Source organism: Andrena cerasifolii, chromosome 13 (assembly GCF_050908995.1).
Source record: "Andrena cerasifolii isolate SP2316 chromosome 13, iyAndCera1_principal, whole genome shotgun sequence".
Lineage (NCBI taxonomy): Eukaryota > Metazoa > Arthropoda > Insecta > Hymenoptera > Andrenidae > Andrena > Andrena cerasifolii.
This window is the reverse complement of record NC_135130.1, coordinates 10,403,371-10,426,035: the sequence shown is the minus strand read 5'-3', so window position 1 is coordinate 10,426,035 and position 22,665 is coordinate 10,403,371. Positions and strand designations below refer to the sequence as shown.

Genomic DNA, 22,665 nt, shown 5'->3' with positions numbered 1-22,665 from the left:
CATTCTCCACTGCCGCCTGACCGCGCACTTTGTTAGTACGTTCAAGTTTGTAGAAAAAGTTGGCGGTGTGGAGGCCAGTGCGAGCCTCGAGAGGTTTGCACAAGTTGGTCACTAACGTATTTGCACAGATAAAACCGTAAAGTATGCCGGAAATGTGGAGCCGGCTTAAGGTTACGGCGACTGAGGCTGAAACTGTAGGGGAGGCCGGGGTTAAAAGTTCCGATTTCGATAAACCATAAAAATGATTGGAAAATAATGTAGTTATTCTCTTCACTATTGACTAATTTCTTGTTAAATTTATTATATCTTCTGATTTTAAGCTTGTGTTTAATATATTATAATAGGTTTCCCATAGAAAGTAATTTATTTGTGGCTGATCGAAGCGGAACTTCTTACCCCTATATGGGGCAAGTTGTTATCGCATTGGGGTAAGTTGTTACTATGATATAAGAGTTGCCTTTTAATGAAATATTTCATTTTCTAATGAAGTAAAGCAGAATTTTATTAATAATGGTTATTTATGAAGGTTCGGACCAACAAAAATGTATTATCTTTAAAAGAAAACCAAAAGCGACAGTTTTTATTTATCTTTACGCATAACTTCGATCGAAGTCGTGTCCCTTTCCGCCTTTCATTCATATGTTCGCATCTTAAAGCACAGCGGAAACAATTTATACATTTGCGGTAGGTCTGTGACGATAGCACCCCCAAATTCGAATTTTTGGAAAAACTCAACGGCATTCGTTTGTCCATCGTTTGCCCACGTTTGCCCATAAATTTTTTTTTTATGCCCACCCTTAAAAAAAAAGTTATGAACAAAATAAAAAATTTGTCTTCATCACCCATCATGAATGCATTTCAATTTTTTAATAGAAGGATACGAATATACCCGATCTGGCCACGTTTGCCCACTCTCAGATTTCATTTGCCCACCCTCCAGAATTTAAATAAAAAATAAAAACCGCGAAAACATGGGTATAGATGAAGCGATCGCGTTAAAGTTCGATTATTCTCGAAAATATTATCAAAATCGTTCGTTCAACAGTGCAATTCGTTAGTTTAGATGTAGAAGAGATTTGCCCATCCATTAATTTCGTATGCCCACCCTTCAGAATCGAATTATTAATGAAGATAGCCAAGAAGTGCGGTACCCGTTAAAGCGATCGCGTTAAAGTTCGATTTTTCTGGAAAATATTATCAAAATCGTTCTTTCAACGATGCATATCGTTTGTCCAGATGTAGAAGAGATTTGTCCATCCATTAATTTCGTATGCCCACCCTCCAGAATCGAATTATTAATAAAGATAGCCAAGAAGTGCGGTACCCGTTGAACCGAATACCTTTCCGTTCGTTTTTTCCCAAATGAATTATCAAAATCAATTGTACTTACCGTAAAGGTTGAAGGTGTTTGGTGACATGTTATCCAAGAAATGTTGCACACACTTCTTTCTCACTTTATTCGAACGACACTTCAATTTGTATCGCTCATCGAACACTTCACACTTTTCACACATCTGCAGCATGTGCAGAATAACACCAGAGTGGTTTTCTAGTCATTTTTCACTAATTACCGCAATGATATCGCACAACGGAAATTAATATAATCTCACAGTTACTTCACGAACCGTAAATGAATGCACGGTCTCGCAAGAGTTGCGTCCGAACTCTGTAGACCGACTGACTTTCGTGCGTCGTTGGAAGGAATTCGAGGGTATCGCAGACATCTGTTTACGTTTCGGCACGTTCGATGACGACACGCAGCGTTGATACCCTAAAGGGTAGCAGCGCCGAGTGCCACTGCCGAAACGTAAACAGATGTCTGCGATAGTCTCGAATTCTTTCCAACGACGCACTTCTTGGCTATCTTTATTAATAATTCGATTCTGGAGGGTGGGCATACGAAATTAATGCATGGGCAAATCTCTTCTACATCTAAACTAATGAACTGCATCGTTGAAAGAACGATTTCGATAATATTTTCCAGAAAAATCGAACTTTAACGCGATCGCTTCAACGGGTACCGCACTTCTTGGCTATCTTTATTAATAATTCGATTCTGGAGGGTGGGCATACGAAATTAATGCATGGGCAAATCTCTTTTACATCTAAACTAATGAACTGCATCGTTGAAAGAACGATTTCGATAATATTTTCCAGAAAAATCGAACTTTAACGCGATCGCTTCACCTGTACCCTTCTTTTCGAGGTTTTTATTTTTTATTTAAATTCTGGAGGGTGGGCAAATGAAATCTGAGAGTGGGCAAACGTGGCCAGGTCGGGTACATTCGTATCCTTCTATTAAAAAATTGAAATACATTCATGATGGGTGATGAAGACAAATTTTTTATTTTGTTCATAACTTTTTTTGGAGGGTGGGCAAAAAAAAATTTTTTATGGGCAAACGTGGGCAAACGAAGGACAATCATTTCCCACCGATAAATCATTAAAACGTTTTCATGGGGGTGCTGATGAAAATTTTTTTTTGCCATAATTTTTTTTTGAAGGGTGGGCAAACGAAATTTTTTTATGGGAAAACATGGGCATACGATGAACAAACGAATGCCGTTGAGTTTTTTTAAAAAATCGAATTTGGGGGTGCTATCTTCACAGACCTATTTGCGGCAGGGCAAGTTTTTACGGTAACAACGTGCCCCAAGGCACGGTAACAACTAGCCCCTACCGACACATGTAGCAATTTCAAAGACTATTCTGCTTATACATGTATTCAAACGATAAACACTATTACACCATGTTCTTAAATGTCATTTGATCCATAAGAACGATTCAATCTATAATATCGACGTTAAATAATTGAAATAGACCAAAAAGTAATGATAGAAAAATTTTTACTTATCTGGTACGCGACTAATAGGTCCTTGCTTACAACCACACAATTCGCTGTCGCGGACGCTATTAAAGTGGGCGACAGAGTAGCGTGATCAACTCACACGGAAAAAATAATTTAAAGTACAACGCTCTTTTTATTTTGAAGATAGAGCCGTCGGAACAACTTACCCCCGGAACCTTTAGCCCCGGTCTCCCCTACAAACTTCATCGCGAAATCCGAAATCAATAATTGTCGAAAGTAATCTGTTCTGTTATGACCCCTGCTACACGAATCTGACCACCATTAATAACTCGTAGAACAATCGCCACTCGAATAGAATGTCGGCTCGCTCTCGGACAACCACGATACCCATATTCCAGATCGAGCCACATGCTGACAAAGGCTCCGAGCTCTCGCAGCGTCCGCTCGGTCCACCGTGGATCGTATCTGACCACCTCCCCGCGGAAGTCACCCCCCCGGGTTGAAAATCCGCCGCAGTAGCGTATCGACTTTTTGCCGGTCCGCCTGAGAGAAGCAAGAATAACCCCCACCGTTTCCCAGGCACCGTGACCGAGGGAGGACGAGGAGGGATCTTCAAGACTTTTTCCATTTCCGTAAAGTTTTCTACTCTGACTGCGACGTCTGAAAATCCGGACGGTCCACGCGCGCAACCTGCTACGCCGCTCGAGCGTAACAAAAAACGATCGCTCGTTCAGGACTAATGGGGGCGGCGGGATTAGATTCATTCCGGGGCGAAAGAGTATCCGACCCCAGGGTTGAATTAGCCGACTTCGACTCGGGAACGGGGGTAAGTATCGATGCAAGGAACGCAAACGTGCTAGCGAGATCGCTTTTCTTTGTAACTGGATACGGCGAGGCAATTATCGCTCGCATGCTGGCTCTCTGCTCTGCAACGCGGATCCACCTTCAGTGTTTTTAAGACACACCGCCGAGCGGAGGAGAACGGTGAATCGTTTGGTGATGGGGAGCAGGAGAAACATTCCACGGTCTGACGTATCGCCGACTTGCACTACTTGCAGTTGGCAGAGAGCAGTTGGTAGGCAGTGCTTCTTCAGAAGGGTATTTCCTTCGGGCGTTAATGCGCGTGTAATGGAATGAATGTTTAAGGTCCGAGGACGATTAAAAGCTTCGAGATTACACGCTTCCCAAGTTGCCTCACAATACTTTGGTGCCGCGGGTGTTAGAGCCTTCAAAGGGGCTTTGAATTGACAGACAAATGCCTCTTACATCCATTAAGCGACGTTACACCGTCTTCTACATTGATCGAGGATGCTGAATGGGTCGGGCTTCGCCGCGGCTGATCCATCATCGACCCATATCACTTACGTCAAAGGAATGAAAGCGCGGAAGAGGCTGTCCCCCTGGAAATACGTAGCACACAGCATGGATTGCTGCCTACACAGACGTACAAACAAAAAAGGAGGATGCACTTCATTCTTTTCATCTGCTCTGTGAATGCCCGCGGCCCTCCTCGGTAAGTGAAAAATGGTCCAGCAGGGATCAGGGTTAATGTGTATTTATGACCGACGTGGAGTGACTGGTATCGGTAAATTTTGCGTCTGACGGGAACACGGGACACCATCAATCTCGCGCCAATTTTCCCGGCATTACACCGCGTAATAAAATAATGCAGCAATGAATTCGCCGGGGCGCGACTGTCCAATTCCTGCGGCCCATCAAACGCGGGCTTTCGCGCGCTGCCTTGGTTAACGACCAACCACGCGACAAACCGATAACAATGTACAAATTTCAATTACCATTCGATGGCGCGGGTGTATTTAATTGTTGCTCCAGCCACCGCCGTTTGTGACTCGACTGCGGTCTGGCGCGTCTGATAGGGCGCCGCCGGATTTACAATATCGATTGCAAAACGGGGTGCAAGGGCGAGACGTCAGTCATCGACTGAAAATTCTTCCGCGGGATTAAAAGAAATCGTTCTGCACCCTCGAAGGCTGCTTCGCCCCCCGCGCGAGTCGTCGATCGAACGTGATGCATATCCGTTAGATCGTAAAAATTCATGGACGAAATTTACGAGAGCGAGGGCTTGGAAATTTCTGGCTAACGGCCCGCCTCGAGGGGTGGGATGCGACGTGGGAGCTTCCCAGTTTTATTGGAGGCTCGTTTATGAGTCGTTTGCCGGCCGCTCTTTTACGAGCTATCGATAAATAAGCGGGCCCGCTCATGCGATAAAAGCGAAACGCTTGCGCCCGGCCTATGCCGGCGTGTCGGGAGGAATTAGAGAAACGTAATTGAGAATACTCCCTGCTACTGTCCGGCCACCCTCCCCGCAATCTCCACCCGCGACGCGCCGATTAAATCAGTCTGCTAGCCTGAAAAATGCTCCGCGAGCTCAGGTTGAGAACTGCAGTCGAGGGTGTTTTCGATTTTTTGTAAAGAGCTCGAGGTGAAGCTGTGTGCCGAAGTGAAATTTATGTGGGAGCTTCCCCGAGGATTGATTACTTAAGGAATTAAACGCGGAGCAAAAGGAAGAAAGTCGAACGCTATAGGAACGCCGGCCGTAATCAGCCGCTTTGGTCTGAACAGTGTTGGTCGGGATCTACTTAGGGAATTCGATCGACCTGTGTAATTAGAAAATCGTATTTGCGATCTATTGGGATTGTATTGAATCACGATGACGAGTGGAATTAGCCAGGTAAATTGAACGACAATTTTACAATTTGCGTTCATTTATCCTTTTCCCGAACTCGAGCATGAATAGCTTATTGTATTAAAAATTCCGAATATAATTGGATGTACCTACAGTGATTCCTAATTTAACGAGCCCCTCGAGTAATGCTAACAGCTCATCCCACGATTTCCTGACGCTGTTATCCATAACATCCTCATTAAAATCCGGAAATTCTAGACTGATTGGTATCATCGATCATAATAGCATAACTTTTAATGCTTATCCAGTCCGAATGATCATTAAACAATGGCAACGCGTTACGTATTATTCCCAGGCATTTTAAAAGTCTTTGGCTACATATTTGAAGGAAAGTGTCAGAAATAATCAAGTAGAGCAGGTCAACGAGCATGGAAATAAATGAAATCAAGTAGTACAGGTCTACGGAAGTGCAGGCAAGCCTCAGAAACTGAAAGCTGTCAATAAATCGACATCTAAAAGAATTTTCCGATTACAGGAGATATTTAACAGACCATGTATGAGAATAAAAATCGTATTCACTGCTTTTAATCACGACACAGAAGTTGGAATATTGAGAGGATTCAGTACTCGGATTAATTTATCACAAATGAGTGGGTCTGTACGTTATGAATCAAGCCACATAATTTTCTACAGCATGGAGGAACAATACCGTTAAAATACATTGCTGACAGGGTGGATGATGTATCTGCAATTTATTTAATAATTTTGATCGAGCACCACGCAACCCATCCTTCGCTTAATCGGGGCTCTGCGCCCGCCGCGCGGCAACCCTCCGCAATTCTGCCAACTTTTCCCCCAACTCTTATGCAAAACACCGGAATTGGGTCTGGGAACCTGAAGAAGTTGCCCACAACATCCCTGATCCCCGCGAGCATCAAGATCTGTCACGATAATCCGCAATCTCTTTTGCGTTCGCGTAGGAGAAGCTCCAACAAGGCTTTCGCCGTTTCATTCGGCTAAAAATAAGCTGCAATCATTTCCACCCGACGGTCGAACAATATCGGTGTCTGTCGATCCATCACGGCGACAATACCGCGATACATCGCGTCTACGCACGATCGTACAATACTGTCGAGCCGCGTTCAGCAGCAGCAATTTCGCGCCACTTTTAATTCACCGCGGTGCACTAAAGGCGACATTAATTAAATTCCCAGCAACAATTCCGACGACCACCGTCCGTGAATAATCCTGGATCACCGAGACGAGTCTCCCTCGCAGCGAAAAAGCAAATTACGCGAACGAGCTCGGCGGAAGCCTTAGAAACACAGAAACAATGCTGACCCAGTATTAAAATACATCCAAGGGTCTAGCTGCTAAGAGGCTTATCGCGGAAACGTCCATGCACGTGCTCCCCCGCTTGGCGGGGGATATCAGAAAGAGGTCCGCCCGCGCCAATTACGGTGGCATAATGAGATCGGAAGTGGCCTCCCGTCAATTATTAAGCCCATTTCCCACGTCAGCGCCCCTGCGCTACGTCCCCCAGGCTTCTCGAGACGTCTTGGTTCACGGGAGCATTCCCTTAGACGTCGCCCCCGTCCTCGTCTACACGCTGATTAAATTAAATCATGCTCATAGCCCCGCGTGCATCCACCGGGCGTCCTTTAATCGAATCCAGCGGCGTTTATACGCCGGTGAAACTTCGTAACGAATTAAGAAACTGGCACCACCTCCGCGCCCTGATAGGCTGGCGCCTCGCGCAACCAGCGGGGTGGTTTCATCCCCTTCAGGGATGCTGGTGTAACTAGTTGAATTATGGTCGTAATACGAGCTAATCGATTTAGTATCGATTTCTTTGTCGCGGCGATGAATTTCACGGTTGCGGTTGTTTTAAGAGATACGAGGGCAGGGTTGAGAGCTAGCTTTTTATCCGATCCGAGGAAACTGCAGCAGCATTAAAGGTGCTGGGGGAGAAAAGGACGCGAAATTATTCCATACATTTAATTCCTCAGTCGCCGGGATGGTATTCATCCTGCATGTTGCTCGTCGCGTTCGTAACAATTCACCGTTTCGCAGCTTCCTCTCCTCCATATGCGCGCGACGAGAAGAGCGGTGGAAGCGGAGTCGCGGGTATAATAAACGTAAAAAAGTGCCGGCACGTACGAGGCGAAGAAACGAGACCGCCCAAGGATTTAAAACAAAATGCACCGTCATCAGGCGACCGCCTTTGGTCGTGATGTACGCTCGCAAAGGGGATGAGACTTCTTTCAAGACGTCGCCGTTGTGCCGCGTCTTCTTTTCTTCAATCTTAAAAATGAATCGTAACCGATGCCTACCGATGTTCCTCCTTCACTTTGCATCGCGGGGGATCTCCTTTTGCAAATGAATGTGGATAACCGATGCGAGGCATTAGCGTAATGAGAGGATATTAAAAATTCCCGATCCTGGTTTCTCCGGATCAATTATTTTGCTGGATAAGGGCTGGCCTACGGAGGCATCGTTATCCCCAGCAGTTTACGCTCGCCTCCTCGAAACCGAAAAGAAGCATCCGGTGATGATCGGGAATCCCGTCTGCTCGTTACGATCAATGATCACTGCAATATTCGGGCGACTACTCCGAGTCGAAGACGAGGGACCTCCATTCGAAACTCGTTAAGATCCTCTCGAAATCTTCTTCGAGCGGGCTCTTCGATCCCTGCCGAAGGGGCTGTTTTTCTCGCCGCGACGAATATATCTTCCAGGCGAGATCCGTAAAAAAGTGCAGAGGGCTGGCTCGAAAATATAGGGAGTATGGCGATCTTCATCCACCGTGAGTTATGCACTCGATCCTCATTTTACATGCTGGCCACCGGCGGTGATAAATAATTTATTCGAGGGACGTAACGTGCTGCCTCGCAAGCGCTGGAGAAGAATTGAATGCGAAGCACTCGTGACGCTCTCGATAGACATCGGAATCCATCGAGATATTAATGATATCAGCTGATGATTCATTAAGATTTAGAAGTCTTGGGAATTGTACGGTGAACTGGCATCTGCAATTCTTTGCCACGAGCACTGTTGCGAAGCATAATCAGGGAAATTAGACAGCAGGGTGTAACAATAACCGCACTTGGCCTTTTCACCTTTCCAATGGCTCTTCTGCGCTCACAGCTGCTACCACGCGATAAGAGGATTTCACAATATCGAGTTACGAGCGTGTGCAAAGTCGTTACATCGGGGTCGAGTGCCCTTCGAGGGCCCTTTATTCCGCATGAGCACTGCCAGGAGCAGCCACCTTTCGAGACGTCCCTCCTCTATCTCCGCCCTCCTTGTGATTCGGTTCTTCGAAAAACCAAGGGCTCTCCAGGCGAACCGGTTCACGATAACGCTGTCCGTTTTGTTTCTTCTGGATCCATCGGTCGAGTGCAGCGCGGAGGGTCGAAGCGCAGCTTCGACTTAACATGAAATTACAGAACAGTCTGCACTTCTCCCAGCGGAAAGTATCCACCTACTTGCACGTGCAGACACTTCGTAACGCAGACAGCTCTATGCAAGACTACCTTAGCTCCCTAACACTTCCGTGGAAGATGTGCCTCGCGAATAAACCTGCCACTCCACTAAATCAGCAAAAACTCATGAGAAAAGTAACCCAATCCTCCACCAACATGCCAACCCAGATCCAGTCACCATCACCTCGTATCTCCAATGTGCTTTTCGCTGTGCCCGCGCCGTAAACGACTTTCTATACGCGCAGGTTCGTTTCAACGCACCCCATTAGTCGCGTGCCCGTTATCACCCCTCGGTCACCACCCGCGGCTCGATCTCTCGCTCGTGCGCGAACGACTCGATAACGGAACCCGTCGGCTTATTCAGACAGGGCGTCGAGTACGTATCCATGCCTCGCCTCGGGATAAGTGCTCGCTCCAACACCTTCCCGACCGTATGAATATGCAATTTTATATTCCACGGCCTCGTCCTTGTTATTCCCCCATCCCGCCCCGTCGCGCTTGCAACCTTTCCCTCCGAGGGGCTATCAGCGTCGCGACTCCGGCACGAACCAACACCGCTATCTTCAGCTCGTATAATCCTCCCGCTACCAGCATCGGAGCCACCTTGATTTTTCGCATGAATTACAAGCGACCTCTGCCTCGCCCCCGCGCGCGCCCTCCTTATTTAGCTGGCTCTCGCCTCTCAAAGTGTCGGATACGCTCGGGGCTACGACCTAGCTTTGTCTCGCAGCTCTGACCGAGGCATTATCCGTCCGAGTAGTGATCTAATAATTCGTTTCTTCTTAAAGGCTCGAGCGGAGCCCTTGCGTATCCCTTCGTATCGTAAATGGAGCTTAAAAGGATCCGCGAGTGACTTTTGCGTCGGGGTCGAAACGAATCTGGAGAATCCTGATTGTCGGGGCATTCGGTGGCTCTAAATGCGCGAACCCACGAGGAGATTTTACACGAGACTTTTCTATCACGAAACAAAAATCGAGAGATGAGATTTTTCAAAAGATATCATCAAACATCTCGTCAAAGTCGGCAATTGCCACTTCGATATGCTTCCTTGTAAGTAGTACAGGTCAGCCATTAGTAAATACTACTTTACAGGAACTGCGAATGAGAATATAAACGAAATGACTTTTTCTTTGTTGCTTCGCGCTGGAATCGGTCCTGAATTCGCCTATCCCGCGGGCGCGAACAATTTCGAAGGCTGGATGTAATGAAGCCTGCTATCGATCCGGTGTTTTTCAAGCTGCGGTGACGGTCGACAGTCATTAGTCGAATTTGTAAAACATTTGCATCAGCGTGGACGAGCAGGGAGCGTAACGAATGGCGCTGCGAGTGCTTGGAGTACATTAGCTGCCACAAAAATATGCAATTTTATGGCGGACAGCCTCGCGATATTCCCGGCGTATGATTCATTACGCCGCGCCGTGGCGTTTGTCTTGCACTCGGCAACGTGTCGCTTGTAATGCAAAGCAGACACGTTAGCGGAGATAATTCATCGGCGCGGAGTCGCTCTGCAATATTGACGAGAATTCCCCGAATAATCCGCTGCTCGTTACGAGTGCAAATAAAAATGAGGAAAAGCGAAAGCTCCTGACGACCGGCATTACAGCCCATCCGGGGTGGCTTGTACACCCGCGAATTTGTAAAAAATGGATACACGAATTCGAGAGATCGCTGGCAAAGCTCTCAGTGAAAGGATCGCCCCGTTTTCCAGTTTTTTTTTTCCATACTAGGGATCGTTTCTGCGAACGACATTTTGCTACTTGTTTTTAGCCCCCTTTTGGCTTTCCCAGCCGTCGACATGACAACGTTCCAATTATTTGCCGTTTCCCAATGCGAGCTCAGAGAAGTTAGGATACCCAGGGCTGTCTAAACAAAAGCGCGGTGAAAAATGGATACGAGCCCCAAATACGCTTCCATTTTCACGTTTAAAACGGCAGCTCGCGTGACTACTGACAGCGGCACCGGGAGTTTCTAGAGTGTTTCTTGTTAATTGAATGCCTAATGGTAAAAATATTATTTCGCTGTGTTGCCGCTGCGAGTGAATTTCACTCGCGCCAATGTGCGAACGCAATGGAGTGCCGTCGAGCTCCAGATTTCAATGGAAAAACGCAGAGGAATTTTTAATCATCCGTCCACCTTAACGTGTTGCACAGTGGGGTCACGTTTCTCGTTTCATTCGGGATGAATTGGCATCGTTTGAATCTACCGGCGATATCCAAAAATAATTCATCAAATACGCGGATGGAGCGAGCAGGGCTCGATGGCGCCGGTAGCGGAACAAAGCTTAATTTAGCCCTTTTTCCCCCCCGCTCGGATACCGCGCGAGTTGCTCTTTTGAGGCGGCTTGTTCAAATTAGAACCGGCAGGACACATTGCTCGCTAGGAGTGATGAAATTGTTCCGTTTGTTCTGCTCTAATTCCGCCGGAATTTTTCGCATAATGCGAAGGCACACCGTGACGAGCGCGCCGATATTAAATTTCTCCTTCTCCCCGCGAGAGTATCCGCCTCGGGAAACGGTTAAATATTTATCGCGGTTTATCTGCCGACTTTGTGCGTGTTCGAATGCCGGTGCTTCAGGGGAACTGGGCGGGAGCTAATTAAAAATCGGCTCCGTTTAAACGAAATCGGAGACGAACGAGGGCGAGCGAAGTTTCATCGCTCAAGGGAGGGAAACCTGAGAGACTAACGAGCGGTATAAATTACTTATCCATTCGACAAATTAATTTTCATTTAGCAGGATGAAAGTTTCAATAGGAAAATTGAAATCCCTTCGGCGCAAATGACCATATTTATCAGCTGGGTCCTGGAGACGGGCACTTGGAAGACTCTGTCGGAAAATGGTTGATTCTTGATGCGTTGGAGCGGAGTATACTGGCGCGTTGATAGACAAAGCTGGACAGGGCGGCGGAGAGAAGATTTTGCCCCTAGGCATGGGACGAACTACAACAATGGCGATCACGGCTGCGTTGTCCTCACGCGACGTTGAATCCTGATGGACTAATTCTCAAAATGGGGAGCGCGATTACGCGAGCAAAGCCGCGTAATAGCGCGAGTCGACGCGTTTGCGAAATCGAGCGCACCTTTCCACTCGGTACGCCGCTCGATTTACCGCCGGTTCGTGTCTTCATTTCCATCCACGAGGATGGAAGGGCGAGACGGTGCAATAAGGGAAAGGGGGTTATCGGTGCAGACACTCGGGGAAACTGTACTTCTCCTTGTATCCCGCGATGCGGGATGCTTTTCAGCGCCGGGACTATTTCCATGGCACTTCTGGATCGTTGCAATAATGTGCATCAGCCCTCTTTCGCTGTGCCTTCAATGTTCTTTAAACTAATGTGACTGGACAGCAATGCCCGACCAATGACGGGCGTGTACTACTTGTGTTGGCGACTCGAGGATTCGTGTTTACTGTATTTCGACTGTCGTTAAGTATGCAACAAGTGGTGATTACATAAAGAGTTTGAACAATGGGGTATGCAAATTGTCGCATTGCGAATGCAGGCGGAAGTCGAGGGAAAGAAGTAAAATTTCTATCGCCGTCACTCACGGGGGAAGTGAAACGCCACACGAAGAATCCGGGAAAAACGTCGGGCAACTTCTCCACATCGGATTACCAACGTTGCGAAATGGAATAACTTTTTTCCCCTCGTTGTTAAGCCGTTATCGTTCGTCTCTTTTATCGCGAGGTATTTTAAATTACGGCCTTCGCATCGCCCGTAAAACTACAGTCTGCCAACAGAGTCGAGGGGGGTTCGCGTGGTGGTAGGAGGGTTGCGGCCCTCTCGTCGGCGGCTCTTGTAATTTGGATGGAAAAAAAGGACTGCCGGGGGAGAAAAATTGCAACAAACTTCCGGCTTTTCATTAAACCGCATCGCTGGGACGAACATACGATCAGGATATAAAAGAGTAAAGAAGAACTCGAGAGCGAACGGTGAGGAGGGGAAGAAGATGCTAAGTAGGTGGATCGCTTTTCATCTCCCAAGTATAACTGGGCTGATAAAGTTCTAGTCTATGATAGAGAGCACAAGGATCAAGAAAATTCTTCAGAAATAATCAATTTCAAAGAGCCGCGGCTAAAAAGCTATCCAAGGCTGACGATCTATTGACTCGCACTACTGGTTGTCCCCAAAACAACTTCGAATCGCTATTAATATCTCTATACAGTAGCTGACAAAAAAGTTACCACTTTTTCGAACCACCCTACTTCTATTACTTTTCAATATCAACTCAAGACTGCAGTATGTGCCTAATATACATATTCTGAAAGGTAATTAAACTTCACACCATACTATTCGAATAATAACATTCGAATACTCAAATATTCGAAGTTTATTCGTAGCATTCGAATACTTGTAAAATATTCGAAGTTTATTCGTAGCATTCGAATACTTGTAAAATATTCGAAGTTTATTCGTAGCATTCGAATACTTGTAAAATATTCGAAGTTTATTCGTAGCATTCGAATACTTGTAAAATATTCGAAGTTTATTCGTAGCATTCGAATACTTGTAAAATATTCGAATATTAAATTATTCGATTATTCCCAGCCCTACCTCAAACTGATTCTATTCAATCGACACAACCTTCCCCTTCACCGAGTTCCACAGTCAACTTCAAAAATCACGTTCGCGCAGCTGCATAATCATCGTCTGCGGTCTAATCCCGGTAAAAACTGGCAGTAAGAAATTACAAGTAGATCGAGGCACTTACCTTTGTGTGGTATTAGCGGCCAGGGATGTAACGGGGAGCCGGCAACCAGCCAGACACATGCCAGCAACACTCCGAACATTTTCACCCCCATCCACTCCGGACAGACGGAAACTTCCCTGCTTGTCCTCTCTCCTCCTCCTTTTCAGCTTCCTCGTTCACGTTGCAGTCCGTTGTTCCTTCTTCCTCCCATGAATCCCTCGCTCCCTCCTCTCCCTTTCACACCCCCTCTTCCTTCTCCCGCTTACAATGTACCTTCGCCCCCTCTGTTCTCCTTTTTCTTCCGCTCCTCTTTCGCGTCTTTTTCGTTAGCGATCGTGACTCCCCTCTTTCCCGTTCGATCAAACTCTCGCATAACCAACCCCTTCCGGGAGGGAGGGATGAGCGCCGCTGACCGGGACAGACACGAGCGTAGCAGTTCACGACCGTGGTTCGTGTCTCTGACCCCGCGTTATCAAACTGGAATCATAGTCCCCGGCAACTCGAGCCTCCCTCTGTCGGTTACTTGCCGGGGGTGAGTTTATGCCAGGGACGCGTGCCGGCCTTTCTGCTAAAATCTTTCAAATTGCACAGACGAACCAGGAGGAGCTCGGACGTATTAGGCCATTATTATCCTCGGAATGGTGGACAGAGCTTCAGCCGATGGTCTACCGAACCGAACGACGACCTTTCTTACTTCCTTTCCGGCAGGGCTTCCGTAGTGATTCTCTTCCTCTTCCTTTTGATCTCTATGGGCCGTGCATTTTGGGGGACACGTAACTGGTACCGCGGCCTCGTTTGTGTGGACGCTGTCGGATTGGAAATAAATTCCACTTCGAGGCAGCAGAGAATGGGTAGAGTAGGGTGTGCGCGGCAACTTCAGGGAGACACTCCCCGCGGGCTGATCTCTCAGGCATCACGACCAGGTCTTTGGATACTCGGTTAGGTACCACTTGGGATGAACTAGGGTTAGAGGACAGCGCTTAGGCCACTTCGCGTGTGCATCATTTCCAGTGGGAAAGGTGGATAGGTGTTCATCCCTTTATCAAAAAGTGCAATCGTCAAGATTCACAGCTTTTTGCTAGGACTACTTGACGGTGTCTTGTCCTCGCTTCCTTAAAGTCGTCAACTAGCTCCACTTACAAAGCAGCTGTCAAAGCTTTTCTCATCGTTGGCTTCGTCTATCCGTCGTTAAAAATCTGCCTACAGCTTGGAGGTGTTGAAGACGAGCGTCACTGTTGCCAGCATAGCGAGGAAGGAACACGTGTAAGAACTTGTTGCAGGTCCAGGACACTTATTAAACTTCCCGTAGCCCCTGGCCACCGCGGAATTGTGCGAGATCGTGGTTCCTTTCGCGTCCGAACAACGGAGATACTCTGCTGGCGGGCCAGGCAGGGTAGAAGCGTCAAAGGGAAGCCTCCGGTTCTCCTATCCTTGCAGATTCGCATCACGCGACGCCGGCAAACTCATCCTTCTTCGTCTTTTCCACCCTTCCACCGAGGATCTCAGGCTCTAATGAAATACTTGGCGTCGCTGACTGGTTATTAAAGCGACGTCCACCGTTCAAAGGAGCCGCCGATGATCAACGCTCGAACCTCCAGGCGACGAGGAATTTTTACGGCCATTTCCCGAGCCGCATGCCTAAAAAATGATCGGAAAACTCGTTTTACTTTCGTCGAGGGGCAACTGGGAACGCTTGGGAGGTAACTTAGAGAGATTCAAACGCGCCATCGGTTCGCTCTTTTTTTTTCGCAAGGCCGCTGTGAATGCGTCCCCGCGCGCGCTTTACTCCTAGCTGCAAGATATTTGCAAGTTCATCGAGCTGCTCGCGGTCGCAGAAGTATTGGAAGTGTTTAGTAAAGTTGCATTTTAATTGGATGCAAACCAAACACGAGCCGCTAACGAGCGACGGGGTTCGCTTTTAAACATACTTCTGGGAGGGTGGGAGTGGCCGCGTTTCGTTTCATTCTCGGGCGGATTGCGGTGGCATATGATTTCATTTAGGAGAAATTCGACTGCTGCTGGAAATATCCAACTTAATGGGTTTTCGAAATGGAAATCTGAAGCACGGTAAGAACAGAATCAGAGGAGGAAGAATGACTTTATCGATCAAGTAACAAAGCTCCCTTGTTATTAATTCCGTACGATTGCTCCTTGTTTATTACAGTGTAAATCTGTTCTATTAATTAGCCGTTCCGCTCTCGTTAAATATTTCATCGCTCACACTGTTCCGCGCCTCTGCATTGTTAGAGGAATCCAATTAAACGAACGATTCTTCATTGTCCAACGGGACAACGGACACCTCTTCGGCCGTATTGTTTAATTTACCTTAAAGATAATGCTACCCACCTACCCCGGCGAGCGCAATTAATTAGCGATGCCCCGGCAATTCCTCAAGCATCCGTTTGCTGAGAAAATTTCCATTCTTTTTTTTTCTACCCTCTCCCCTACCGGTACACCAGTCGCGTTCCCAGCAAAATCCTCCGCCGGAACGAACGCTAATTTCGGAGGAGGATAGGGCCGAGAAGATACACGTAACCGCGCGCACGAAAAATTTACATAGACGTCGGCGGAAGCAGCGATAACAGCATTGTTTTCGGTGCAATGGAGCCGTGTTTGTCTCCGGGCAGATAAGAAAACAGAAGAACGTTGTTACCAGTGATAATAGGAAACAACCCCTTCGTTGCTCGAGACAGCAAACAATGAGGAAGCTGTTTTGTTGCGGAACGAGAATAAAGACGGCGTATCTGCCGCGTCAGTAACGAACCGCGTCGATGATCGTGAATGGACCGCTCGATATAGAATCAGTAATTTCGATTTCAGAGAACGAAGTGGTCTGTCGCTTCGTCCAAAAGTGATTTGTACAGTGTCTGAAGCGACACTGCGGCTTTATTGAATTCAGCGCTGCAATTATAATCGGTAGACGTAGTTCGGTGAGCGAGTTACTGAATTTTAATTGCAAAGCTTCCGCCGCTTGTTTTCGTCGCCCCTTATCGTGTTTCCGTTATTTATCACCCACCCTTGCGAAATTCCAGGTTTCATCTGCGCCCCTCCTTAGTCGCGGCGGGCCTCCCTTGCTTCCCGATTTACATACCGATCCCCCTCTCGCCTAACGAAAAGCAATTAACAAGTTAATTAGCCATTTTCGATACTTCTTGCACCCTGCGCACCCCCCTCGTCGCGTCACCCGCTATTCTTCCCCCCACCCGTGTTTCGTCGCGTTGCATTTAATTATCGTTAGAAAGGAGTAGACACGTTGCTGAATTTATCGCCGCAAGCGGACCAGAAAAATACCCTTCTCCCTTTTGCGCCCTGATGCAAAAGTAACGACTCGCGTTCTTGTAATTACCGCCGCTGCGGAGCGGCGACAAAAAGGCGAGCTGAAATAGAAAACTGTTAATCTCTTTTGTTTCCGGGGCATTCTTGCACGGTGCGCGAATTTTTTCACGAATTCGGTGTCCCCGTTTCGGGGCGGCCCTCTTTAATCTAACCCCCGAGGCTTATGGTTATCTGAGAAAGGGCCGGGGAGCAGTTGGCCCCGGTGAAAAAGACGAAGGCGCGGGCTTTTAAGGGCAGCGGGACCTTCGATCAGGTTTCTTTGAAAACTGAAGCTTCTTTGGATAACTTTATCCCTTAGATAAGACATATTCTGCGAGGGAAAAGCAAGCCTGAATTCTCCGAGTCCACCTCGCGTATTTCAATCCTTCCCGGATAACTCCGGTCGGTTAAAAGCACTCAGAATCACGTGGCATAGATGCGACGGGACAGTTTTTCCGCAGTGCCCGGCGTCTACCTCGCGGTGTCGATCGCGATAGGAAGTGGCAAAAGGGTTTGTTGGAGCCGGAGGCGCAGCCAAAAGACCGGAGCGCGACAATAAGACGCCTTTCACGCGCGGTCCACTTTGGTGGTCGCCACTTGGCGGTCCCAGGCTTTCTTGCGATCCTTTATACGGACCATTCACTGCCGCCGCTGAATGCGAACCGTTCGCTCGTAAAACGCGCGCGCCGAACAAATAGCGTTCATTTTATTGCCACACGTCCGCGAGATACGTGTACCGGGAAGCGCGAGCGAGTCAACCGCGTGACCCAGTTTTTGCGCCGCAAAAGAAAATGGACTTCAGTTGTCAACCTTCTTCGAACATAAACGAGTCCGTGGCTGGGCCTGGTCATTGGGACGCTACAGACTCGCGGCGGCAGAAATGCTTGACCTGTTCCACTGCCGTACAGATATAACACTTGTCGCGAGCCGTTGAAATAGAATTTAACTACCTATTTTCGTTTCTATCGATCCGGGGGATCGATTCGGATTTCCTCGATTTGGAAGTATTGCGTCTCCAAAGGGGCGAGCCGTCGAAACGCGCTGCTGGATGTGACAGCCGTGAAGATTTGAAGTTTGACGGGAAATCAAAGTCCCTCCGGTGGGTCACGTCGCTAGACAGGGGAGAAATTGTGAAGTTGGAGTTAGCCATCGCACAGTACAGCCCCGGGCAGCCAGAGCCTGCATTCCAATAACGTTCAACCGCGCTGCAAAGTCAACTGATCCTCTCGGTGGTGGTTGCCAATTATTTGCAGACGTACGTATATCAAGGCAATTTGCTGCGATTCTAGGTTACGAGTCTCCGCGGCTCGAAAGTGGATGTTCTTCTTTGATTAAGACGCTACTTTCTGCGGTATTTAACAATCAGAGGAACGCGGCGTGCTGCTCGTTCCTCTTGCATTTCGTGGATCCAAAGCAATTATACCTCCGCGCATCCTGTGTCCCCAAGAACAATGAACGATTCGAAAGTTATCCCCGTTGAGAAATTGAAATTTAACTTTCGACGGGGCGGAGGCGAGGGGAGCAGAATTGCGGTTTCGTTTACTGGAACTCGTTGCAAGTTGAATAAGTGAAAATTCAAGCGTAAATTAAGTAAGCATGGAACTACTTACAACGGACGAGTTGGTGAAATGTTTTCGGTAATTTTGTAATGGGCAGCAGTTAAAGTTTAATTTCAAACATAATCGCGTTTCAACTTGCTTAAACTATAATCATCTTACATTCTTCGTCACATCAATTTGAATCACTTTGACCGAACTTCCACTTCCAACTTTTATCTTCCAGCATTAACCAGCGGTGCCCCGTTTTTGCGTGCAAGAAATTTTAAAGAGTTTCAAAATATTCGATGCCCATGGGAAAGCTGAATTCACAGAAAACATTGCTCTCGCACGCCCCTTTGCAGACGCGACACGTGTACCTGCGTTTACGTAATTAAAGCACGTTCCTTCCAGGCGCGAACACGTTTTCTCATTACGCCTGATAGAGGATTTTCTAAATTCCAGCAAGCATGATTAACTTCTTCACTGGCAAGTTTCTAATTTGCTTAAAAAATAGTCGATGCAGTTTACAGCAATTTGGTAAATATTCCCACCGACACACGCGTGCCGTAAATTCAACGCGACAGAGAACTTTGGAAATCCGAGCTGCCGTCAATGGAATTCGATCCACTGGAAACTTTCGAACGCGTGGCCCTGCTCGAAAACGCCCGCTTATCTGTGAAACGCGAGCCTGCAGCGAGCAGAGGGCAGAGAATTGTGCGTGAAGGCGAACCGCGGGTAACAAGGAAACGAAAGCCTCTCGCGAAAAATTGCGGCTCTTCAAGACCGTCGCGCCGACGGTTCGCGCCCGAGGAATTTTTCGACGACGCCCGCGAGCTCGTGACACACATACCGAGGACGCGTGGGAGGCAACATCAAAGCGGGGGCTCGAGTGAAATTATTACATACGCATTACGAATCACGGAGCGTAAAAATGTAAAACAGTTCGCATCACCGTCGGAACGCGGCGACGGAGGATCGTCTGCACACACGTCGTGATTTCAAACGAGAAACACGTCGCGCAAACCGTATTCCTCTTTGGGAGGCGACTTTGACGAGCGCGGAATCCGAAAACGATAATAACCACTTGCGGGGAAAGTAAGCTAGAGAGGGATCAAAGTAGATAAGCAGAGAAAAGTAGAGAAAATACGGAAGTGAAATAAATTACCAGCAATTGCGAGGGAGATTGTTATTTATACCGAAGTTGAGATCAAAGTGCTCTGAATATTTCGACTGTTTTCCTGCTGAATTTTCCTTGAAACTTTTCTTATTATATTCTGAAGAGCCTCAATGTCGCATTGGCTGACTAATAAGGGTTCGTTCTACTGCGCTGTCACTGGTTCGCTAATTTGCCGCGACTTATGTAATCCAGCATTTTTAGTGCTGCGGGGTATTTTGCAGAGGTGCGCAATTATAAGAAATGCTGGAGAAAACAGAAATCAGTGATCACCTACCATATCGTTCAATCAATTACGATGGAAATATAATACATCGTAAGCTGGGGGAATATTTAATTTGTTATAAATATGGACAGAACATTAAATTCTCTTTACGTTACGTAATATTTGCTCAACGTTTTCACTCTGAATTACCGAAGTTCCCGGATAAAATTACAGGCAACTTTTTGTGGGCAATGCAGCTGGCAGTAGCTCGCTTTCATAAATATCGTATTGTTATGCACTGAAACATACGTTCAATTAAAATCGATCGTCCATCGATCGGGGCTATATTTTAATTCACAAATATCTACATCTCTCTGCGTTGCACACATCCACCTACCGGCTTAATGAAACTGCCAAGCGTTTTTCGAAGCGACCCCGCAATATTTATGTTTTGTACCGATGGAAAGTAAAACAATATCCCCGATAGAACTCCAGGAACTTATTAAATCAGAATCGAAACCTACCGCAGAAAAAGTTTCTTTGTGCTTAGAACAGTGTTTTGTCAAGAGCCGCGGAGCGACCCGAATAACGTAGCGCAGTGGAATAAGCTTGGACGTCGAGTTATCGCGATTACGCTTTTATTTATCGAGGCCATGAATGCAAGTGGACTAATGAATATCTCTGATACGCGGAAGCTGCGGCGACTCGTTTAAACAGAAACGACCGCTGCACTTTTCCCCGAACGTTCGCCTAGAATATGCGCGTGGCTGCGAGTGTAAAACGAGGGGAGGCTGGTGTTTGCTCGGTGGTTCCATCGCCAGAAATAGAGGGTTCGCGATGGCACTTGAGAGCAGGCCATCTTCCAGAGTTTTTGGCCCCCGTGTCGCTGGCCCTTCGCTGTGACGCGTGCAGAAGCGAAGCGTAGGGGTGAGCACGAGTAGCCGCGAATGAGTGGTGCATACATATATTCAGCCACCTGTGGCAAGATATTGCCTCTGTCTTATCGTAAAGCAAGGCGGATGGAAAATAAACCGCAAGCACCCGCGTGTTCCGTGTCGGTCGGCTGAATGGGACACGAGAGTGGCTGCCGAGGGAAGAGGGATGGAGTAACCCGGGGGGGGGTGGCCGCGCACCCAGGGATTCAATTACCCCGGAAGAAGACCAGAATTTTGTATCATCCCCGGCTACGGCTACAGATTTTCAATGAATCTTGTCTGATTCTACGTGACCGGTAGGCCGAGTTAGTTACACGACCGAGTCGACCAATTGCCTTCATTTCTATCCACCCCTCCGCCCTCCTCCGTCCCCCCTTTTTCATCGTTTCTACCCGTTTCCTTCCTGCTTCCGTGACTTCTGCCTCTACCTTCTCCGCCCGTTCCTCCGAACCTCCTCGCCCCTCTACCCTCCGCGGGTAATTTGACAGGTATTGATAAGGTCCCCGGGGCTGTTCCGATCATTAATTCTTGGTGAACGATAATGGGATTGCTCGCGATCACTCCGGGACAAGGGACCCGCGGTATTGTTTGCGGTAAATTCTGTCGGATTGCTCTTATTGCTCCTAGATGGACAATTTCGCGGGAAATAATGCATTCGCCCCCTTTTAAATTTAAAACAGTTGAGGTCGAGGAAGCGTTACTTGCGGCGGCAGAGGGTCATGCAATTTGCCATGTAATTTCTATGAGCACACGAGCACGGATCACGTAACCGGCGGTGTGAAATTAAAATTGCATTTACTTAGCGGCCGAGCGACGTCGAAATTAAGCAGGGCGCTTAATTTGTACGCGTAGATTATTTCTTAAACAGCGCGAACACAGAATTAGGTTAATCCCGCGTGGAGTAATTTATGGAAACGGCACCGTTGAAATTAAGGAACGCGTTTCACCTGATTACGGTTACAGTTTTTCATTTCTTATGGAATAAACACGTCCCAGACGCGGCCTGGGGTATTCCTGGCAGCCAACTTTTATCGCCCCGGGTTCCAGCGTAACCTTATGTTTCACTCTACAGCTTAGAAGAGAGGATTTACGAAATACGTATCCCTTATTAGGAGTATTCGTTAAAGCAATATGCACGGCGAAAAAATTGAAACCTGCATTTGTTTAGAATAATTGCACAAAAATGGTTCAAATATTTCTTTTTTAAACTGAAATAATTTTTTCTTAAAACTTCGATGTCTTCTCTATAAGCACCGTAAAGCTCATCTCCATCCATTTACTACTTCCATAGCTATAATGTATTGAAAAAAAGTTAGCACTTAACTTCAAACAGCTGTAAAATCGACATTTTTCAAAATTTCGAAAAATCCTTTAAGGTACGTTTGAATATCACCAAAGACTACGACATATTCAAATTTCAGCAATCTACGAAAATTTACTCCGAAATCTGTCCGTGTTCGCATGGAATGTCCCTACTAGCACAAATCCTGGAGCAACTGCAGGGGGTTAATTCGCTTGGACCTACCCTAACAGCAACCGTGACACCAAGCAGGCATCCTCCGGTTATGGAGCCATGTATCTTTCAAACTTTCCCCGTAACGGAAGGGAGAAAAGGTCTCCAACGGAACGAGTCATCGGAAGAAAAAGGGACAATGCGAAGGATCGCTAGAAGAATCCCGCGATGATCTTCGGGACCTAACGATCGGAGTTGCGCCAAGTACGATTACAGCCAACTTCTCCTCTAATTTCTCTTGCAACTCCTCTCGCTGCAATTTTTCTTCGACGTCGCGGGATGTAGGTACAGTTAACAATCCCGCTCCGAGCCGAACATTTGCTCGATCTCTGGGCCAACAAGAATTTCGAAATCGCG

At 47.2% G+C, this 22,665-nt stretch overlaps 1 protein-coding gene across 1 annotated transcript in view; it reads right to left on the bottom strand.

Annotated features, from left to right (window-relative positions):
- Positions 1 to 22,665, bottom strand: part of LOC143376065 (disintegrin and metalloproteinase domain-containing protein 10) — a 118,147-nt gene that overhangs the window by 92,383 nt on the left and 3,099 nt on the right. Inside the window, exon 2 of the mRNA XM_076825896.1 lies at positions 13,650 to 15,266. Coding sequence (XP_076682011.1) covers positions 13,650 to 13,740 — 91 coding nt within the window. The 5' untranslated portion in view covers positions 13,741 to 15,266. The remainder of the gene's footprint in view (positions 1 to 13,649; positions 15,267 to 22,665) is intronic.